Raw genomic sequence first — 18,091 nt, forward strand, 5'->3', positions numbered from 1 at the left:
ATATTGGCATGAATGAATTTTGACTCTAAAGATGAAAACCATGTGTCGCTACCCAAGTTTGTGGGTTAAATCTCGCCAGTGAATGTTGAAGAAAGCACGTGACCATGGCCTTCCTCGGCATACAAGGAAGAAGCCATCGGGGAACCCGGCAAATATTTCTCTGAAGTATTCTCGGTTGTCAGGCTGGGTCTTCATGGCGACGTGAACATTAGAATCATCGCTTTGCAAGAAAGGAGTTTTCAAGAAACGCACACAACTGCCAAATTATACCTCTGACTTTTATCCTAGACTTGTAATTAAAAACATATTTAAAGACCTAATTATTTGCATATTTTCCTTCAGAGTTAACCCCTTAAAAGGGTCTTTAATACCTTGCTCTACTGTTCTAACTAAATGTTTCCACATTTTTTTCCAGTTAGACTCACTGTTTCACTTCTGGAAAATGTTGTGTAATTACTTCCTGATGTAGTGAAAACCCCACAAAGTCCCCAGTGCCATGGGCACTTCAACTGTGTTCTCCCAGATCAAGTTTCATTTAATTTTTTTATTTTATTTCATTAATTAGTATTAAAAAGATAGTTACTGACATACGATTTAAGGTCTGGCCAGCTAAAAAGGCTTCAGCTTTTGGAAGAATCAACTGCTTCTCTGGTATGCTACAGAATTATCATTGCTTCCCATCCTTTGCAGTTTGGGTTTTGAAACAGGATCCTGGGTTAAGATGATGTTAAAGTAAAAATTTGTCCTATCTGATTAAATTATTTTTTCCTTGTAACTAGTGTCTCATCTGTAGCCAGGGATCTCATTTTCATTTAAGAAAGAAGAAGAAAAAGAAAGGAAAACAAGTCCCTATTTTATTTCTCCAACTTTATCACAAAGTGACCCACCAGCGTTGTAAGCCTTAGGGTGGCTCTTACCTTTTAAGAAAAGGTTCCCATGAGCAACCCACATGACCTAAGAAACTGCTCTGATCTACCGTTTCCTGGAGTTTGACCACTGGATTGTATTTTTTATTTTATTATTTTTAAAAGAATTTTTTTTAACATTTATTCATTTTTTGAGAGACAGAGAGCCAGCACAAGCAGGGGAGGGGCAGAGAGAGGGGGAGACCCAGAATCCAAAGCAGGCAGCCGGACGCAACGAACCGTGAGATCATGACCTGAGCCAAAGTCGGACGCTTAACCAACTGAGCCACCCAGGTGCCCCTTGGATTGTATTTTTTAAATGTTGTTTCAGACAATAACATTTATGAGATTTTTATTTTAGTACAGAGAAGTATAAAAAAAAGAAAAGAAAAATAGCCTATTAACCCAGCAGCCAAATAAGCTCTTTCTCTGTTTGATGAAAGGAATTCGTGCACATGGTCAGCACATTCAAGTACAAAAAGAAATAAAAACAAAAATAAAATTTTCCTTTCTTGCCCTCCATGTAAACATACTTGTGTATGGCATTTTGGATCTTGTCTTTCTTGACAAATTGCAGATGAGACAGAAATCAGAATTTATTTTTTTTAGAGCACAGATTATGGTGTTGATTCTAACAGCATAGAATCACAAATATAAGCCTTATAGTAACATATATAGTCTTAAAACAAAAACAAAAGACGAGTCTTTTTGAGGAATGGGCTAAAGCTCCTTAGCTTTCATTTTCTAAACCTGGAAATACTCTGCCAATAACCATAGACACTTAGGGAATTGGACATTCTTGGATATGCCCCTGAATTAAAACTCATTTGACAGATTAGCCAGCTGTGCCGATAAAAGTGAATGGCTTGACTAAATCTTTAGTAAGTTAGATCAAGAGTTCTAAGAGAGTTTTTTTAACTTGACTACTGGGTAAAATATATCCAACATACAAAGTTGCCTGTGCTCTGACAAACTCCTGAGGACCTTACAATGTGAATTCTCTGTCAGTTTCTAAGACTACCTAAGGCATAGATGTATCGAATGCTAGTGTGTGCCAGGAAGAGTAAGAAATGTGCTTTTTCCTTGCAGAGTTCGCAGTCTTGCAGGGGAAGCAGACAGGATTACCAACTATCTGTAACATATGATTGCTTTTAAAATAGAAGCGTGAGCCATGTGTTACGAGGCCTCAAGGGGAAGTGATTAATTTATTCTCGGAGAGCCGGGGAAGGCTGTGGACAGTTGGCCTGGTCCTGCAGGATGAGGAGAACGTGCCCAGGGGAGAAGAGAGAAGGGCTCGTATACAGAGAAGGGTGCCGGGCACAGGCACAGACGGTGGCTGAGCTACTGGCATTTCTGGAGGTTTGGGGCTCACCAGGTGTGGTGGCAGCACCCATGTGGGAAGGTGGCTCACAGCCCAGAGCCTAAGAGCCACACCGAGTTCACCTGTCCTATCGGCGGTGGTGAGGTTTTGAAGACGATCCCACTCAGAATTACATATTAAGGACGGAACCTTGCCGGCAGCAGAGAAATGGATCAGAGTCAGATGAGACAGGAGGGCAGGGCAGTGGCGGGGCCAGGGGCGGGGGGCGGCCAGCGGCGCCCTGGACGTAAGTGGCCCGGTGAACGGTGGAGACACCTCTCGCTCCGGTGGCAGCAAAAAGGATTGGGGAGGACGGAGTCGAGGCTATCTGGGGAGAGGGCATCAGCGTAATTCACAGTCCTGCTGGCTGAATACAGATTCGGAGTGAGGAGGGGGTGAAAGTGGCCCCCAAGCCTCTTGCCCATGTGGCTGTACCAAGATACCGACCAGCGAGCATGACAGGCGGGGGCAGGGAGGGGGCTGGAGGAGAAGGAGCAGCCTGGCCGAGCACATCCTGAGTGTGAGGATGTGTGGGATGCATTTGTGTGGAAGACCAGGCTCAGACACAGATTTGGGGGTCACGGATGGACTCAGAGGGGTGACACGTTTGGGGGGTGGTATTCTAGGAGCGCTTTTGCAGTAAGATGACTCAGAACTTTTCCATTTTGAAATCACTCCAAAATTGAGTAGAATATGGATATACAAATAGAGTTAATAAGGCAAAAAACAAAAAGTGGGAGGAAAACAAAGAAATCAACTTGAAGAGGGGGGGTGAAGCAGTTACTTGGCAGATTGCTCTCTCCCCAAGGACCAGTTAGTTGGTCCTGAACCTGTTTTCCATGTGGCTGCTGAGAAGGGCACTCATTTCTCCAACCTGCTGACGTGAGGGTCTGGGGACTTGTAAGGCCCTCCCCCTCCGTCAGGGTCACTTAGCATCTGTCTCAACGGAAGAAGGAAATTGCGGTGGCCGCCATCAACGGAGCACCTCTTCCGTGCAGAGGCGACGGGCAAGGCCGGCTGGTCGCATGTCAGCTGCGCGACTTGGAGAGGGCGTCGCAACCTACCGCCGAGCGAGAGACCGTAGCTAACATTGGTGATGCCGTTGGTGGCCGAGAGTGCCCCCGTGGTGTTCGTGGTTGGGGGATGTTGTTAGCAAGAGTGGGTTTTCCTTCTGTGGCATCGGACCTTGCCAGAGTGACCCACTGTCAGCACCTGTCACCTTGGAGAATGATGTAAGCCATGTGCCCCAGCCTTTCTGAAGAAACTTTCTGACCTTGATCCCAAGGTCGAAGTCCCCTCTTTCTCCCCTTAATTTTTTTTTTTTTTAACATGTATACATTTTTGAGAGAGACAGAGAGACAGAGCACGAATGGGGGAGGAGCAGAGAGAGAGCGAGTACAGAATCCGAAGCAGGCTCCAGGCTCTGAGCTGTCGGCACAGAGCCTGACGTGGGGCTCGAACTCACGGACCACGAGATCATGACCTGAGCCGAAGTCGGACGCTTAACCAACTGAGCCACCCAGGCGCCCCGCCCCCCTTTCTCCCCTTAAAGGATGATGAAAAGTAAAACTTTTACCTAAAGTCTAAAAATCTTATTTTTTATAGAAGCAGTTGTAGTGTCTGCACCAACCTAAAATGTATCACCAGGGCGCTGGGTGACTTCCCTAGTTCCCTCCATATTTGAAGGGTAGAGCTTATCCAGATGCTTTGTGTTTCAGGCCACAATTTTTTTCATTCTCCCTCCCTCCCTGTGGGTTCTTACTAGGTCAAAGGCTGGAAGGATGTGCTCAGGATCAGCCTGAGACCACACTGGCTTTCTTCCTGTGTCATCCCCTGAGGTTTCACAATCGTCCCTCATTTATGGGTCAGAAGCAGCCCCGTGTGAAACACAGTTGTTCCAGAAAGACAAGTGGGAAGCCAGGGGTCTGGACTGGGCTCCAGGGCAACAGTAGCTGCTGCCGCTCTGTGAGCAAAACCCCGAGCCTCTCAAGCGGAGCCCACGAAAGCCTGTGGAGAGAAGCTTCTGCAGGAGGATGGCCAGGAGGGGAGGGAAGCGCCATGGCTCTGGAGAAGAACGGGACAGAGGAAAGCGCCTTTAGCAGAAGGAAAGCTGCCTCGGCCAACTGCTCCGATCACCCTGAGCTGTGGGTCCCCTCACAGATGAAATGCTTGGGATCTGTCTCCACAACAGGAGACCCCTAGTCTAGAGCCCAGTTTTAATTATTCTTTGGTGTGATTTCCAGATTTTGTAACAAAGAGAAAGATGACCAACAGGAAACCCCGAGTCTTGGTGGTTGGTTGTAGGAGCACTAGGGAAGCGTCAGGGGGGAGACGGGGGGGCAGAGCTTTGCAAAGTCAGTCTCTGGGTTCTTGTTCCAACCGTCGTTGGGGACCTGGCACCCCAGCCGTGGCTTCACTGTCTCCCTTCCTCCTGCTCTCCATTGTACCATTGACTCTGATCTGCTTTTGATTTGAAAAGACTTTAGAAGAGTTCATGGAGGGACGCCTGGGTGGCTCAGTCAGTTAAGTGTCTGACTCCTGATTTTGGCCCAGGTCATGATGCGATCGAGCCCCACATCGGGCTCCTCCCTGAGCATGGGACCTGCTTGGGATTCTCTCTCCCCATCTCTCTGCCCCTCCCCCCCCCCCCCCCCCGGCAAATAAATAAAGAAGAAGAAGAAAAAGAAGTTCACATAAATGTCCAGAAAGTGTTTCTAACGCGTGGTGGCTTCAGGGCACGAAGGGAGCCCCTGGTCACAGAACAGAGGTCTATGCACGTTCACAAAGCTGTTGCTCTCCCCTCACATTTCTGTGTGGCCGTGAATTCTTTAGACGTTCCTGGCAGGTAGTATCCCCTCTGTCATCAGATGAAGGAACTGACCCAGAAGGACAGCAGCTGGGCTGCTCAGGGTCGCCAGGCCTGGCAGCGTCTCCCTGCCCTCGCAGCCTGTGTTTCCGCCTCTGTGCGAAGATGCCTCAGGAGAGCACCCGAGCTCAGGGCCTCACTTCCTCCCAAAGCAGTCCTGGCCTGAGGACTTGTGCCATCTGTGGCATCTTGGGAAGAAGTCTATTTTAAAGCCTATAAAAGTGTTCCAGTATGGAAAGTGCACTAATAATTCAGCCACCCTGGCCCCGGTGTGAGAGCAGCTGCCCGGATGGAAAGGCCTTGGCTCTTTCTAGAGGCTGTGCCTAAATGTCAGCTACAGCAGGTGCCAAACGAGTGAGAGTGGGGGCAAGGACCAGAGGAAAGGAAGTAAACTCAGTTGAAATTTTTTTTTTTTTTAACGTTTGTTTAGTTTTGAAAGACAGCATGAACAGGGAAGGGGCAGGGAGAGAGGGAGAATGCCAAGCAGCTCCAGGCTCTGAGCCATCAGGACAGAGCCCGGCGCAGGGCTCAAACCCACGAACCTCAAGATCATGACCTGAGCTGAAGTCCAACGCTCAACCAACTGAGCCACCCAGGCACCCTATCAGTTGAATTTTTAATGCACATTCCTGCTCTCATCCCAACTGAGGTGGCCAACTTTGGGGTCTCTTGAGAGCCCACTGCCTGCCCAGCCCACCCGTGCTCAGAAACCATAAGCTGATCTGGGTTTTCATGCTAGCTGCTCAGCAAGTTCTGGCCCTGCGGTGCTTCCTCTCTGTCAGGATGCTTTTTTCATTTCTCTCTCTGTCTCTCTCTCTCTCTCTCTGTTTCCTCTTTTCTTTCCCCAGATGACCTATTTTATTTTTTTACTTTTGAGAGAGAGAGAGAGCGCGCACGCAAGTTGGAGAGGGGCGGAGGGGGGGGGGACAGAGGATCCGAAGCTGGCTCTGCGCTGACAGCAGCGAGCCCAGCACGGGGCTCAAACTCACGAACCTCGAGATTATGACCCGAGCCGAAGTCAGACTCCACCGACCGAGTCACCCAGGCGCCCCGGGACAAGCTATTTTAGATTCTGTTTAGTTCGATGAAGTGATAATGCTGTCCCCCTAAGACTGTCAGAACCTGGAATGTGGGAAATTCTGTGCTAAGTGGCCTGGACACCAAAAGCTGCTGGGTACTTCTAATTTTGGCATCGAGACTTTACAAGTCTGCATTCTTGTGTTGCCACCCAGTTAGAAGAGAACAATAAACCCCAATTTTTGTCCTGCAAGGCTGTAATTAAAGTGGCAACTGAAACAGGCAGATACTTACTGAGCGTGTAGGGGGTGGCTCTCTCCGTGGGGGTGGGCTCCTGGGGAGACGTGGGGGTGTAGGATGCAGACCCCACTCTTACCTCTGCGTAGAGAGCCGAGGGTTTGGCAGTGCTTCTGAAGGTAAGCAGCTAGGTATTCAGAAGCGGGGGCAGGACTGGAGGATTCCAGGCAAGCTTCATGGAGGAGTTGGAACTGGGAAATCGTCAGGTGGGGAGACTTTCAATAGGTTGTGCTCTGGAAGGGGAGGAGGGGGAGGGGGGGGGGTCCTCTAAGCCTGCAGGCGAGCGGGTGCCCAGCACATGCTTGGGTCTGAAAGGAGACGGGCCCGTGCCCCAGCGGCCCATGCCCGGGCCTCCGCCCCCTCAGTGGTCTGTGACCGCAGAGACACAAAGCCATCCTGGGACCCCAGTCCCCAAGCAGCTCCGGGGAGAGCCTCCCTCGGCCCAGCGACCGCAGTTTGGAAATTCCTCTCAGGACATCAAGTCCCAGGGGGCCAGAGCTTGACAGCCAGCCTGTCGTCAGCTCTTAGTATTCTTGCCGTCATCTGGTCTCTTTTGCTGTCCCTCGACGTCGCCGCCCCATTGTGGAAGGCTGTCACAAGATGCCACAGAGGCAGCCAGGCCCCGGAGAGCTGCCGCGGCGGTTTCCAAGGGTCACTGCCCTTCATTCAGGAGCTGAGCTGAAAGGTTTGACGTGCATAAATTTCCACTTTAAATCTGTGAGCTCCATGGAGGAAGGGGAATGAGATTCCCCGCCCCACCCCCCACCCCCCCAAGTGGCCCTACAGCCCCTGCAAGTAAGGACTGGAAGTTAGTCAAATCGGGATTATAGCTTCCCTTCAGAAAGCACTTTCCAATTTATTAGAGTTTTCTGAACACGCGGTGGTATTCTCCCGGGTTCCCCGTCACCGAAGTGTGGAGCGGAGACCGGGCTGGGCCACCTCGTTGGAACCGTGACGAGGAGGGACCGGGGTGCACGTGTGCGAATGCTGGAGGCATCGTGCCGCCTTCTCGCAGCAGCCTGCCTGGGAAACCTCGTTAATTCTGCGTTCCCCCTGCGTCCCCACCACCCCGCCCGTGTGAACGTTGTCAGCGGCTACTTCAGTGGGTATCGAACGGCATTATATTTTCTCCCTCTGTTCTGCCCAGCAAAGCCCGGTTCCATTTCCTCTGGGCCTCAAACTCCCTAAAAACTCTCACTGAAAAAGAAACCCCGCATAGTGCAACTCCAGGGTATAAAATTGTACCGTTGGTCGTCGTCCCGAGCTCCTCGGATCCAGCACCCCGTGTACGGGCCCGGGAGGTCACTGACACCCTTAGTCCAGATTTACAGATGAGGGAACTGAGGCTCAAGGGGTAGTAAACGTGAGGGAGCCTGGCCAGGAGCCCACACACCAGGCCGCCTCCCCTTCCTTCGGCTCAGTGACCGGGAGTGGCCCGGCGCCGTGGGTCGAGGCCACGCTCGGTGTGCCCTTCTGACCTTCCCCCCTCTCTCACAGCTTCATAGCCGTGGAGAACATCGACAGCTACTGTGTGCTTATCTCCTCCAAAGCCGTTTACTTCCTGAAAAGCGGGGACTATGTGGATCGAGAGGCCATCTTCCTGGAAGTCAAATACGACGATCTCTACCACTGCCTCGTCTCCAAGGACCACGGGAAGGTGTATGTGCAGGTGACCAAGAAGGCAGTGAACTCAAGCAGTGGAGTGTCCATCCCTGGCCCTTCCCACCAGAAGCCCATGGTGAGTACCCACCCGGCCTGTCTTCTTCGTGCTGCCCCCCTCTCCCCCCCGAATTGGCGTATTCCGCGGCTGAGAGATAGAAAGGGCCCCCGGACCGCCTCTGCCCTGCTTACGCTTTTCCACAGGGATTCGCTTTAGGTTTACGCTGGGCGGTCACTAATCCCCAGGGGTACTGCTTCTCAGTCCTGCATACAGAAGGAGCTCAGTGTGTGCGTTAACTGGGGTGACGCTGCCCTCCCAGCTCTACCGGTAACGACCCCACCAGTTCCTCGGCCCTTGTGCCTCCACTGCCCGTTGGTACAGCACAGACAGCAATGCCAGCTCTAGTTGGTGGGGGGGTCCTAACGACGTGATACGTGGGCGGGGGGGGGGGGGTTATCCCTAAAATGTGACTATTCGGGGCACTGAACCTAAGGTCTTAGAGCACATACTGGCTTCTCTGTCGTTCCTCCTCTATAACAATTGCAAACTTTCCTCTTCTGCACAAAGAAGCAGTATCTAGCATAGCGAAGGCCCTTCCCCGGAATAAACTCAAAATAAGTATTTGTGAATAAAGTGGATACATTGCCTCCAAAGGGTACAAGGTACTGTCACGGCAGGACTTGCATTTGAAAGCTATTAGTATTTAATAACGTTCCTATTAATAACCAGCATCCATTAAGGATGTGCCCTGGGCCAGGCTGGATACTAAGTACTTCCTGAGGGTCACGTGCTGTTGTGCTGCCGTCTTTCCCACTTGACTGGTAAGGAGGCTTGGTGAGGGCAAGTGCCTTGCGCGAGGTTATATGGCCAGCGCTGGAAGGAACTGGGGCTTCAAACCCAGGTAGTACGACTCCAGAGCTGGCAGTCTAGACCACTTTGTTTGCCGCTTCCGCTCGGAGAGACCTGTTGGCCCAGCAGAAGCGCGTGTGAGGAGACCCGCCATCTCCATAGTCTGACTTGGTGGCTTTTCGTGAAACCCAGGTGTTCGTCATGCTCGCTTTTCAGCCGGCATGCGCATGGCGCGATTTTCAAAGCTGCTCTTGAGAATGATGTGCCATTCAAAATGGCCCAGCTTCTTCTCCCCGGCTCTTTCTACAGATCAGAAACCACAACCAACCTCGCTGGGCCTCTCTCCTCAGAAACCCCTTGACCTTCCCCTGCTCAGGAATGCACTTGGGTTTGGCTTGGCTCGTGCAGGCTCCCCTGGGGTCGTCGGCTTAAGCCAGGGCTGGTAGATTCACAGAGTTAACACCCAGAAGTTGAGTATTTCCACAAGTTCCTTTTTGTGACGGGGAGCCTTGCCCAGCTACACTTCTCTCCTTTCAGAGCAACTGAGCAACTCAGCATTCCTGATAGGAAAGGCCTCGAGACGTTAGTGTGAGGATTCTTCTTCCCTCTTTGACTGGCACCAGACATTAGAGGTGAACCCACTCGGTCCAGCCCTTTCTTCTTGCTCTCGGTCTTGCCTCAGCAGACCCGTCTCCTCAGAGCTGAGGCTCGCTGGCTCTCGGTTGGAGGGCGTCCCAAATGTCAGATAACTGTGGCTTGGCTACCCCGTCACCTGGGGCGTATGTCAAAGACGCGGATTCCGGGAATCTGCCCGCGTCCTGTGATTCGTTTGGCCTCCACCTCGGGGGCAGGTCACTCATTCTGTTCTGCTCTCCAGGTCCACGTGAAATCGGAGGGCCTTGCCGTCAAGTTGTCACAAGAGATAAACTATGCAAAGAGCCTTTACTATGAGCAGCAACTTATGTTAAGACTCACTGAAAATCAAGAGCGGTTGGAGCTGGACTCCTGAAAAATCCCAGCTGCCAGAGAGACGCTCGCAGACACAAGCCCCAAGTCAATCGGGAGGAAAGGCCCAAAGGCTTGGCCTAAATCAGAGGCAAAACCGGAAAAAGGTTGGGGGGTGCTGTCAAGGAACGAGGGGACGATACGAACGGAAACCATATTAATTTGTGGGTGGGTTGGGGGGTTCCTTTAGATTGCGGGGAAGTAATTTTTAAAAGGTATTGGCTGAATAACGTTAAAAAAAAATGTACTGAGATGAATCTAATTTTTAGATTGCCCTGTATTTTGTTAACATGTATATATGTACAACTGTGTGTTTGTAAATATGCAGGAGCGTTTCTGAGCAGGGCCTGTGACGTGTGTAAAGGTTTGTTAGCTGTAAAGTAATATAAAGTTATATTGGATCTTCTATTGCACTAATTCTGCATGTGTAATTCAGGGTACTCGCTACAAAAAAGGCATTCTTGAAAGGTGAAGAATGTTCCATGTTAGCTTTGGAAACCAGAGTATTTGCAGGAAGAGGACGGAGGGGAGGTGGGCGGCCTCGAGGCTGGAGCGGGAGGGCAGCCCCCAAAGGAGGTGGCTCAGAAACCAACCCATCTTTTATTTATTTCCCACCCCACCCCACCCCCCCTTTTAAGAGTAGTTCCTAGATTATCACAGATTCTTTTCCCTCCATCTGTCTGTTTGGCTTTGTCCTGACTAGTCTTGCACACACACACACCAGCATTGTAAGTCTGTCTTTGGATGTTGTCAGAGAGGATCAGTTTGAAACACCGGTAGGCTCTGTTGATTTCGAAGGGGAGAAAAAAAAAAAAAATCTCACACAACTGTTTGTTTTAACAAATCAGAAATCCACAGATCTATCAGAAGCCCACAGTTAAGAATGCCCTCCTTTCCTTTCGGAACAACAACAAGGAGAAAGTCCTAGAACTCTTTTCTCTTTTGATAAAGCCACAGGCAAGCACCACAGCTGCCCAGCCCTGGGCTCAGTGATGGCAACACTGGGACGAGAAGGGAGAGGGAGAGAGCCTCAGAAAAGGGAATGAAATCCGAGTATTAAAAAGCTGTTTTGCAAGTTTTTCATGGAACCAAGGTTTGGCTAAAACATCTCTTGTCCTCGGTGTTAAATTCCAGCCAGTAGCAAGGCCTGGTATGAGTGCCCTCTTCTGCCTGGGTCTTGTTCTTGTTGTTGGAATAAACAGGTTGGGAGCGGGAGCTCACTCTAGAATGAATGACTAGCCTTGTGATTTTAACGTTTTCATTTTGATGGGAATAATCGGTTTCAACAACCTCGTCCCATGTGGCGGAGATCGAAAATGACTCAGTGGATCAGCGGATGTGTGCAAGGTTTGGGTGTTTGTAACTCTTGACCCAAACCCTTCCAAGACTCACATGAAGCTGATCTGTCCATCTCACCATCCCTCCCCTCTGCGCACATGCGTGTGTGCGTGCGTGTTTTTAAAGAAGCAGGAAGGGAGCTTTAGCACAAGTGCCCGAGAGCTCTAGCTCAGTGGGGTTTTCGAGGACCGCCTTGAACCCCAAGGTCTGTGTGGTCTTCGCCGACTCTAAGTTGGTGGGTTGCCACGTTGAAGCTTAGCTCGCAGAGGGTTGGGGTGGGTTTGGGTTTGTCGTTTGTTGGCGTGTTTTGGTTTTTTTTTTTCTGGGTGCCAGTCGTGACTGCATCCCCATCCCCTCACGCACAAGATCCCCAGCAGGGTGACCTGTGTCTTCCTCACCAGCCTCCTCCTCTGCGCCCCACAAGTCTGCCTTGTGATTTTTGTCATCACTGACCCACTGCCAGAGATCACCGTCCCTTAAAGGTGAAACTCTCAGAAGGGTTGATTGTTTTTGCCTCAGTGAGCCTTCTGTCGCTTTCTGGAATGAAGTCGGTGGAATTTTGTAAGACTGACGAGGGCGGCCTTGGGTCCCGTCCCCAAACCCCCCCCCCGCCCCCCCCCCCCGTGGCAGCTGTGACGCAGCAAGCCGGTGGAGGGCGCAACGCTGCTTCCTGAGGGACCCAGGGAGGTGTTCGGATGCCCTCCTCTGGGCTCCTTTCTAACGTTAGCTCTAGAAACAGTCGCGCATCTCGGTGGGTCATGCGAGCCCTCGCTGCTGAAGGGGCCTGAGAAGAGGCTCCCGCTAGAGCTCCCTCACGCCAGCCAGCCACGGTGGGAAGGCTTCGGTGGGGTCTAGACTTCCTTTCCTGCTTGGCCAGGAAAAAATTCAAAGCTCTGAAGGAAGCAGGCCCTGCCCCTGGCTCCTTGAATGCCCCATTTCTTTTTCAATTGGTGTTTAGCCCTTGATGTCTGAGACTTTGTTATGATAATTTCTACCGATTTTCATGCTGTCCCAAATACACAGTTTCTCTCTGAGGAAAGTAAAATAAATTGAATAAGGAGAAATTGGATAAGGAGAAATCAAAAGCCATCCTAATTCCCTGACCGGGCATGGTTGGCAGACCCAGCAGGGCCCTGCGGCCAGTGCTGCTGCTCTGCCCCCGGGGAGGGCTCCCCCGAGGGGCTCAGGCGGATCCCCTGCGCCCACCGACCGACCAGAGGGCAGGAAAGCAGACCTCTTAGCAGCCCCAGCTTGGTGGGTACTCACCTGGGTGTTCAGAAGGCTCTAGGGCCACTGTGTTTTTAAGCATCATCTGTGCCTCAAAATACCATAGTAGCTGCTTGATAAAATCCTGGTTCTCCACTGTGTAAACATGATTCTATACAATCACCCATCTGTTAAGACTCTTTCGTCTGTGTCTCATATCAGAGTCGTTATTTTTCTTCCTGTGGAATAAAATGCTTTATCAACTTCCCAGACAGGTCGTTCTCCTCTGGTTTCTTGGTGTTGCACAGATTCTAGAACCGGTGCCAGTGATCGATGCCAGACACATCCTGACGTTCACAGGAACACAAAACCTGTCCCCTCGCTCCAGGGAAGCATGATCCTGGGGCAGATCCTCACCTTGAACATTATTTCACTTTCCAAGAGTAAGCCGCCCGTTCCGTGCTCCAAGCCCGGCTTTGTGCGGCCAGCCTCTCCCCCCACCACTCAGGCGAGCAGCCTGGGCCCCGGCAGGGAGGAACTTCTCATATTTGCTGAGAAGGGGAGACCCCAGGAGGAAGAGCTTTGGAGCTCACTTTGGACGTGTTAAGTTCAAGGTGCCTGCTTGATGCAGAAGGCAGTGGGGCCCACGAATCTGGAGCTCAAAGAGGTGAGTCCAGGCCAGAGGCGCCCGATTGGGAATCATCAGCACACATATGACAAGCGGAGCCTGGATGAAATCCCCAAGGGAGTTGAGGGGGAGTAGCGAAGAAAAGAGGCCCCGGATCTGAGCCCTGGGGCTCCCCAAAGTCTAGAATTGAGACAGACGGAGGGGAAGAGCACAGGAGATGGCAGGACCATCCACAGACACAGACGTGAAGCCAGGAGGGCGCGGGTCCTGGAAGCCGAGTCCAGAAAGGTTTCAGAAGGAGGGAGGCTATTAAATGCTGCTGATAAATCAGGTGAGTTGAGGACCGGCAACACTAGGTTTCCAGCATCGAGGTCACCGGAGCCTTCTAGAGCAGTCTGAGTAGCTCGGAGAGGGTAAGAGCCAGATTGCGCTGGAGTCAACAGGAAAATGGGAGGGGGGGAAGCCGGAGACAGCGCACGTTGACAGCTCTGTGGAGTAAGCTGGCCGTGAACAGAAGGAGACAAGTGGCTGGTACTTGGAGAAAGGGTGGGGGGCAATAATCAAGGAAGACAGTGAAAGGGGACAAGGGAGACTGGCCAGGAAGAGGGGTGGATGTGGTAGAAACTTCAGAAGATTCTCGTTTCCTCATTTCCGTTGCTTCTCTTTGGTCACATCAGCAGAGAGGTGATGGAGGTGGGGGGGGGTGGGGTGACGGAGACCTGGAGGAGGAAGGGAATACAAAACAGTCACTGAAGATCATGGGCAAGGCAGCAGACAGGGAAGTATGTGCAGTGGGTCAGCCAGGAAGCATGGAGGGCCCGTTTGAGGTTGGGGATCATGAATTTAAGGGGAGACCAGGCAGCCTGGCTCTGGTTTCCTCCAGCCACACTCAGCTGCACGATTCAGCGGGGAACGGGCAAAGAGTTGGATTAATTGAGAAGTGTCCCGCCCTGCCCATTCAGATGCCCCAGTCCCCGTTGCCCACGGGAGCTCAATAAGAGTGAGCCTGTCAGAAGCCAAGGTCAGACAGAAATCCAAGAACGCAAAAGAAGGGAGGGGCTACACTCTCCAAACCAAAGCACACACCCAAAGAAGGCACCCTTCCAAGTGGGAGAGCTTCTGGGAGGTGTGGCTCATGTCCCCAAATGCAGGACCGCACAACCTGAATCCTGCAGGGGCTCCAGGACAGGGGGACAGTGTTCGAAGACACGCCGTCCGGGCCCTCTAGGCCTTGGAGACACTTGGCACAAGAAGGGGGTGCGTGGGACATCGACCTTTCTCAATGGTGGCATGCCACCAGTTCACTGAGACCAGGTCCTAAGCAGTGGTTACTGATCCAAGCTGCTTTTCTCTGGCCGGGGGATGGTTCGAGCAATCGGAGACACCGAAGAGAGAGCTCCTCGCTGCTGGATAGTCCTGCTGGAACTTTTCCAATTAGTTTAGATTTTCTCCATACAAATGCAAGCCAAAAATTCGAGTCCACGTATCTGTTACCATATGAAAGCAGGTAGTGCGGTATTATTTGTCCCTTTCTGCCCCTGCATATCCCCCGCGGATACCGCGTGCACTGCCCATATTCTCCCTGCGTGTGTGCACGGCTATGTACACACGGGGAGACGTACTCACACGTGGTTTCCCGGCATTTGTTTCCCGGCATTGTTTGCAACTTCTCAGCGTTCTCTCCAATGCTGCCGTTCTGTAATTGACTCAACTACTTCCGTGGTGACGGTCTTCGCTTCGCTTTCCGTCCACCGCACCGTGCTCCCCCCCAGCCCCACCCCAGAGCAAGGCTCCGGTGAACATCCCCGTTTTTGTGCGTTTGCACCACATTTCCACACGGTAGACCCCTCGGGGCCGGTTGCAGCTGGGGGTATACACAAGATCATGTTCAAAAAATGCTGCCGGGGTCCTCCCGTAGCATCTGCAGGATTGACCCGGCTGATGGGTACAGAGTGGGGTCCTGTCTTCAGTTTGCATTTCCCTAGCAGCGAATTAGGCCATCTTCTCATCTGTACCGACTTGTTGGGAATGGCTGCTGAGTTACAGCCGTTGCCCTTTCAGCATCTAGCCTTAGCACCGTATGGTTTTTTCTCCTCACCTCATTCCTGATGTTGATAGATTTCCTGATAGGTACCACCCTTACTTCCTAGAATAAGCCCCATTTGCTCAGAATGTGTTCATTTGTTATTCTTTTGACACATTTCCTGGCTCTGTTTGCTAATATTTTTGAGTCTTTGCATCTTTACAGTGAGGGCTCCATAATTTTCTCCCTATCTGCAGCAGATTTTATCATTTAAATTTTGCCGCAGGGATGCCTGGGTAGATCAGTCAGTTGGGCATCCTACTCCTTATTTCGACTCAGGTCAGGATCCCAGGGTTGTAGGATCGAGCCACACATTGAACATGGAGCCTGCTTAAGATTCTCTCTCAAGGGGCGCCCGGGTGACTCAGTCGGTTAAGTAGCCGACTTCAGCTCAGCTAGTGGGTTTGAACCCTACATCAGGCTCTGTGCTGACAGCTGGGAGCCTGGAGCCTGCTTCAGATTCTGTGTCTCCCTCTCTCTGCCCCTTACCCACTTGCACACACACACTCTCTCTCTCTCAAAAAATTAACATTGAAATAAAATTCTAAGATTCTTTCTTTCCCTCTGCCCCTCTCCCCTGCTCATGTGCTCTCTCTAAAATAAAAAAAATAATTATCCTGCCTTCATAAAATGGGTTAGAGAGATGGCCACCATTTTCTATGGCTTGTGATACTTAAATTACATGACAATTTCCTGTTCTAACGTTTTGAAGTTACATGGCAGGTTCTAGACTCTTCCCAATGGCTCCCCTTCATCATCACACCCCCGTGCCTTCTGCTGATTGGAACGTTCAATGTCCATTTCTCCATGTGTCCATTTTGGTGGCAGGTTTGGTTTTTAAAATCCTCCGGTTCGTGTAGGGTTTTTAGTGTGTTGCCGTAGAATTGCGTGTGTACCTCCTGAGCCTCTTTCCTATTCTTGATCTTGAATATTTGTTATTTACTGTTCTTTTCAAAGAACTGGTTTGGGGTTTCTCTTTGCTATTTTGTTGATTGTCTCTAATCTTATTTCCCCTACCTAGCTTGTTTTGATTTATTTTACTACTCTTTTTTTGCTTTCTTTATTTTATTAAAAAAAAGAATTTTTTTTAACGTTTGTTTATTTTTGAGACAGAGCATGAACGGGAGAGGGGCAGAGAGAGGGGAGACCCAGAATCCGAAGCAGGCTCCAGGCTCCGAGCTGTCAGCACAGAGCCCAACGTGGGGCTTGAACCCACAGACTGTGAGATCATGACCTGAGCCAAAGTCAGAAGCTCAACCAACTGAGCCATCCGGGCACCCCTCCTTTTTTGCTTTGTAAGATAAATACATTTTTTGTTTTGTTTTGTGTCAACCTTTCTTTTTAAACAATGATGGCAAGTTTAGGTTATCGATTTTCTTCTGAATACAGTTTTGTTTATCTCAGGTTTTGCCATTAAGTGTTCTCTCTGTCGCTTTCTCTGTAGTTTTTACTTGGACTTTAGATTTCTTCTTTGAGCTAAGAGCTACCTAGGAATATGCCATTTCTATTTTTTTTTTTTTGTCTTTTTTTTTTTTTTAATTTTTTTTTTTTTCAACGTTTATTTATTTTTGGGACAGAGAGAGACAGAGCATGAACGGGGGAGGGACAGAGAGAGAGGGAGACACAGAATCGGAAACAGGCTCCAGGCTCTGAGCCATCAGCCCAGAGCCCGACGCGGGGCTCGAACTCACGGACCGCGAGATCGTGACCTGGCTGAAGTCGGACGCTTAACCGACTGCGCCACCCAGGCGCCCCAGCCATTTCTAAATATAAAAAAAAAAAAAAAAAAAAAAACACTGTCCTTGCTAAATCAAATATTATTGGATTATAATCAGTAAGTATAACCTGAACTTTTTTTTTAATTTTTTTTTCACGTTTTATTTATTTTTGAGACAGAGAGAGACAGAGCATGAACGGGGGGAGGGGCAGAGAGAGAGGGAGACACAGAATCAGAAGCAGGCTCCAGGCTCTGAGCCATCAGCTCAGAGCCCGACGCGGGGCTCAAACTCACGGACTGCGAGATCGTGACCTGAGCTGAAGTCGGACGCTTAACCGACGGAGCCACCTAGGCGCCCCTAACCTGAACTTTTCTATACTAAAAAATTTTTTTGCTGCAGTTTTCTTTTTGTCCAAGTCCTTGATCAATTTTTATAAATGTTCCATAAGCCTAGGAAACGAAAGTATACTCTCCCTTCAGGCCTGTAAAGACAGGTGCACACCTACAAACATACCTCCTTAGGTAGGTAGAAGTTTAAGTTCATAGACTATATTAACCAAACCCTGTATGGTCTTACTTATTTTTGTGTGTGTCAGAGAGCTCTGACCCACATCTTCAAATGGCCAGAGGAGCGACTGCTAACTTACACCATACTCCCCTGGAAGGTGGCAAGTGTTGAAAGTAAACAAACAGAGGAAAGAAGAAGAAAACAGCAGCCTTCATTAGGCTGCCTCCAAGCAATCCAGTTGGAGCTTTGGAAGGATTTGGTGCTGGAACAATAATAGCCCTACACAGCTGTGTCCCTTCCCCTGGGAGCTGGGAGCCAGGCCACCCACTCGTCGCTCCAAGGAGCCCGCCCATGTCCTCCCACAGCCCCGGCCAGAGCAGCACGCCCAGTGTCAATAGTTCCCAGGGGGTAATAAAACTTCACACCTCCTGCTTATTCTGGGCTGCCTCAAAAACACGAAAAAGTCATGGGTACATTTTTGCCTTGGAGGGAAGGTACGCATCTAGACCAAGTTGACCCTTGGAAGCCCTGGGCTACTGAGCCCCGGAGGGAAGGGGGGTGGGAGGTGCTGAGATCGACTCCCGGGACTCTAGGGGGTGGGGAGGGGAGTCCTGCCTTTGGCGTGCGTTTTCCTAAGACACTTAACTTCAGG

At 50.5% G+C, this 18,091-nt stretch overlaps 1 protein-coding gene across 7 annotated transcripts in view; it reads left to right on the forward strand.

Annotated features, from left to right (window-relative positions):
- VPS13D (vacuolar protein sorting 13 homolog D) overlaps positions 1 to 12,773 on the forward strand; it is a 257,770-nt gene extending 244,997 nt beyond the window's left edge. For all 7 annotated transcript variants that reach the window (XM_045475674.1, XM_045475679.1, XM_045475675.1 and 4 more), the window contains 2 exons: positions 7,943 to 8,183; positions 9,832 to 12,773. In XM_045475674.1, the coding sequence (XP_045331630.1) occupies positions 7,943 to 8,183; positions 9,832 to 9,963 (373 nt within the window). In that variant the 3' untranslated portion in view covers positions 9,964 to 12,773. The remainder of the gene's footprint in view (positions 1 to 7,942; positions 8,184 to 9,831) is intronic.
- The last annotated feature ends 5,318 nt before the right edge of the window (positions 12,774 to 18,091 follow it).

This window comes from Leopardus geoffroyi, chromosome C1 (genome assembly GCF_018350155.1).
Source record: "Leopardus geoffroyi isolate Oge1 chromosome C1, O.geoffroyi_Oge1_pat1.0, whole genome shotgun sequence".
In the NCBI taxonomy this organism is placed as follows: domain Eukaryota; kingdom Metazoa; phylum Chordata; class Mammalia; order Carnivora; family Felidae; genus Leopardus; species Leopardus geoffroyi.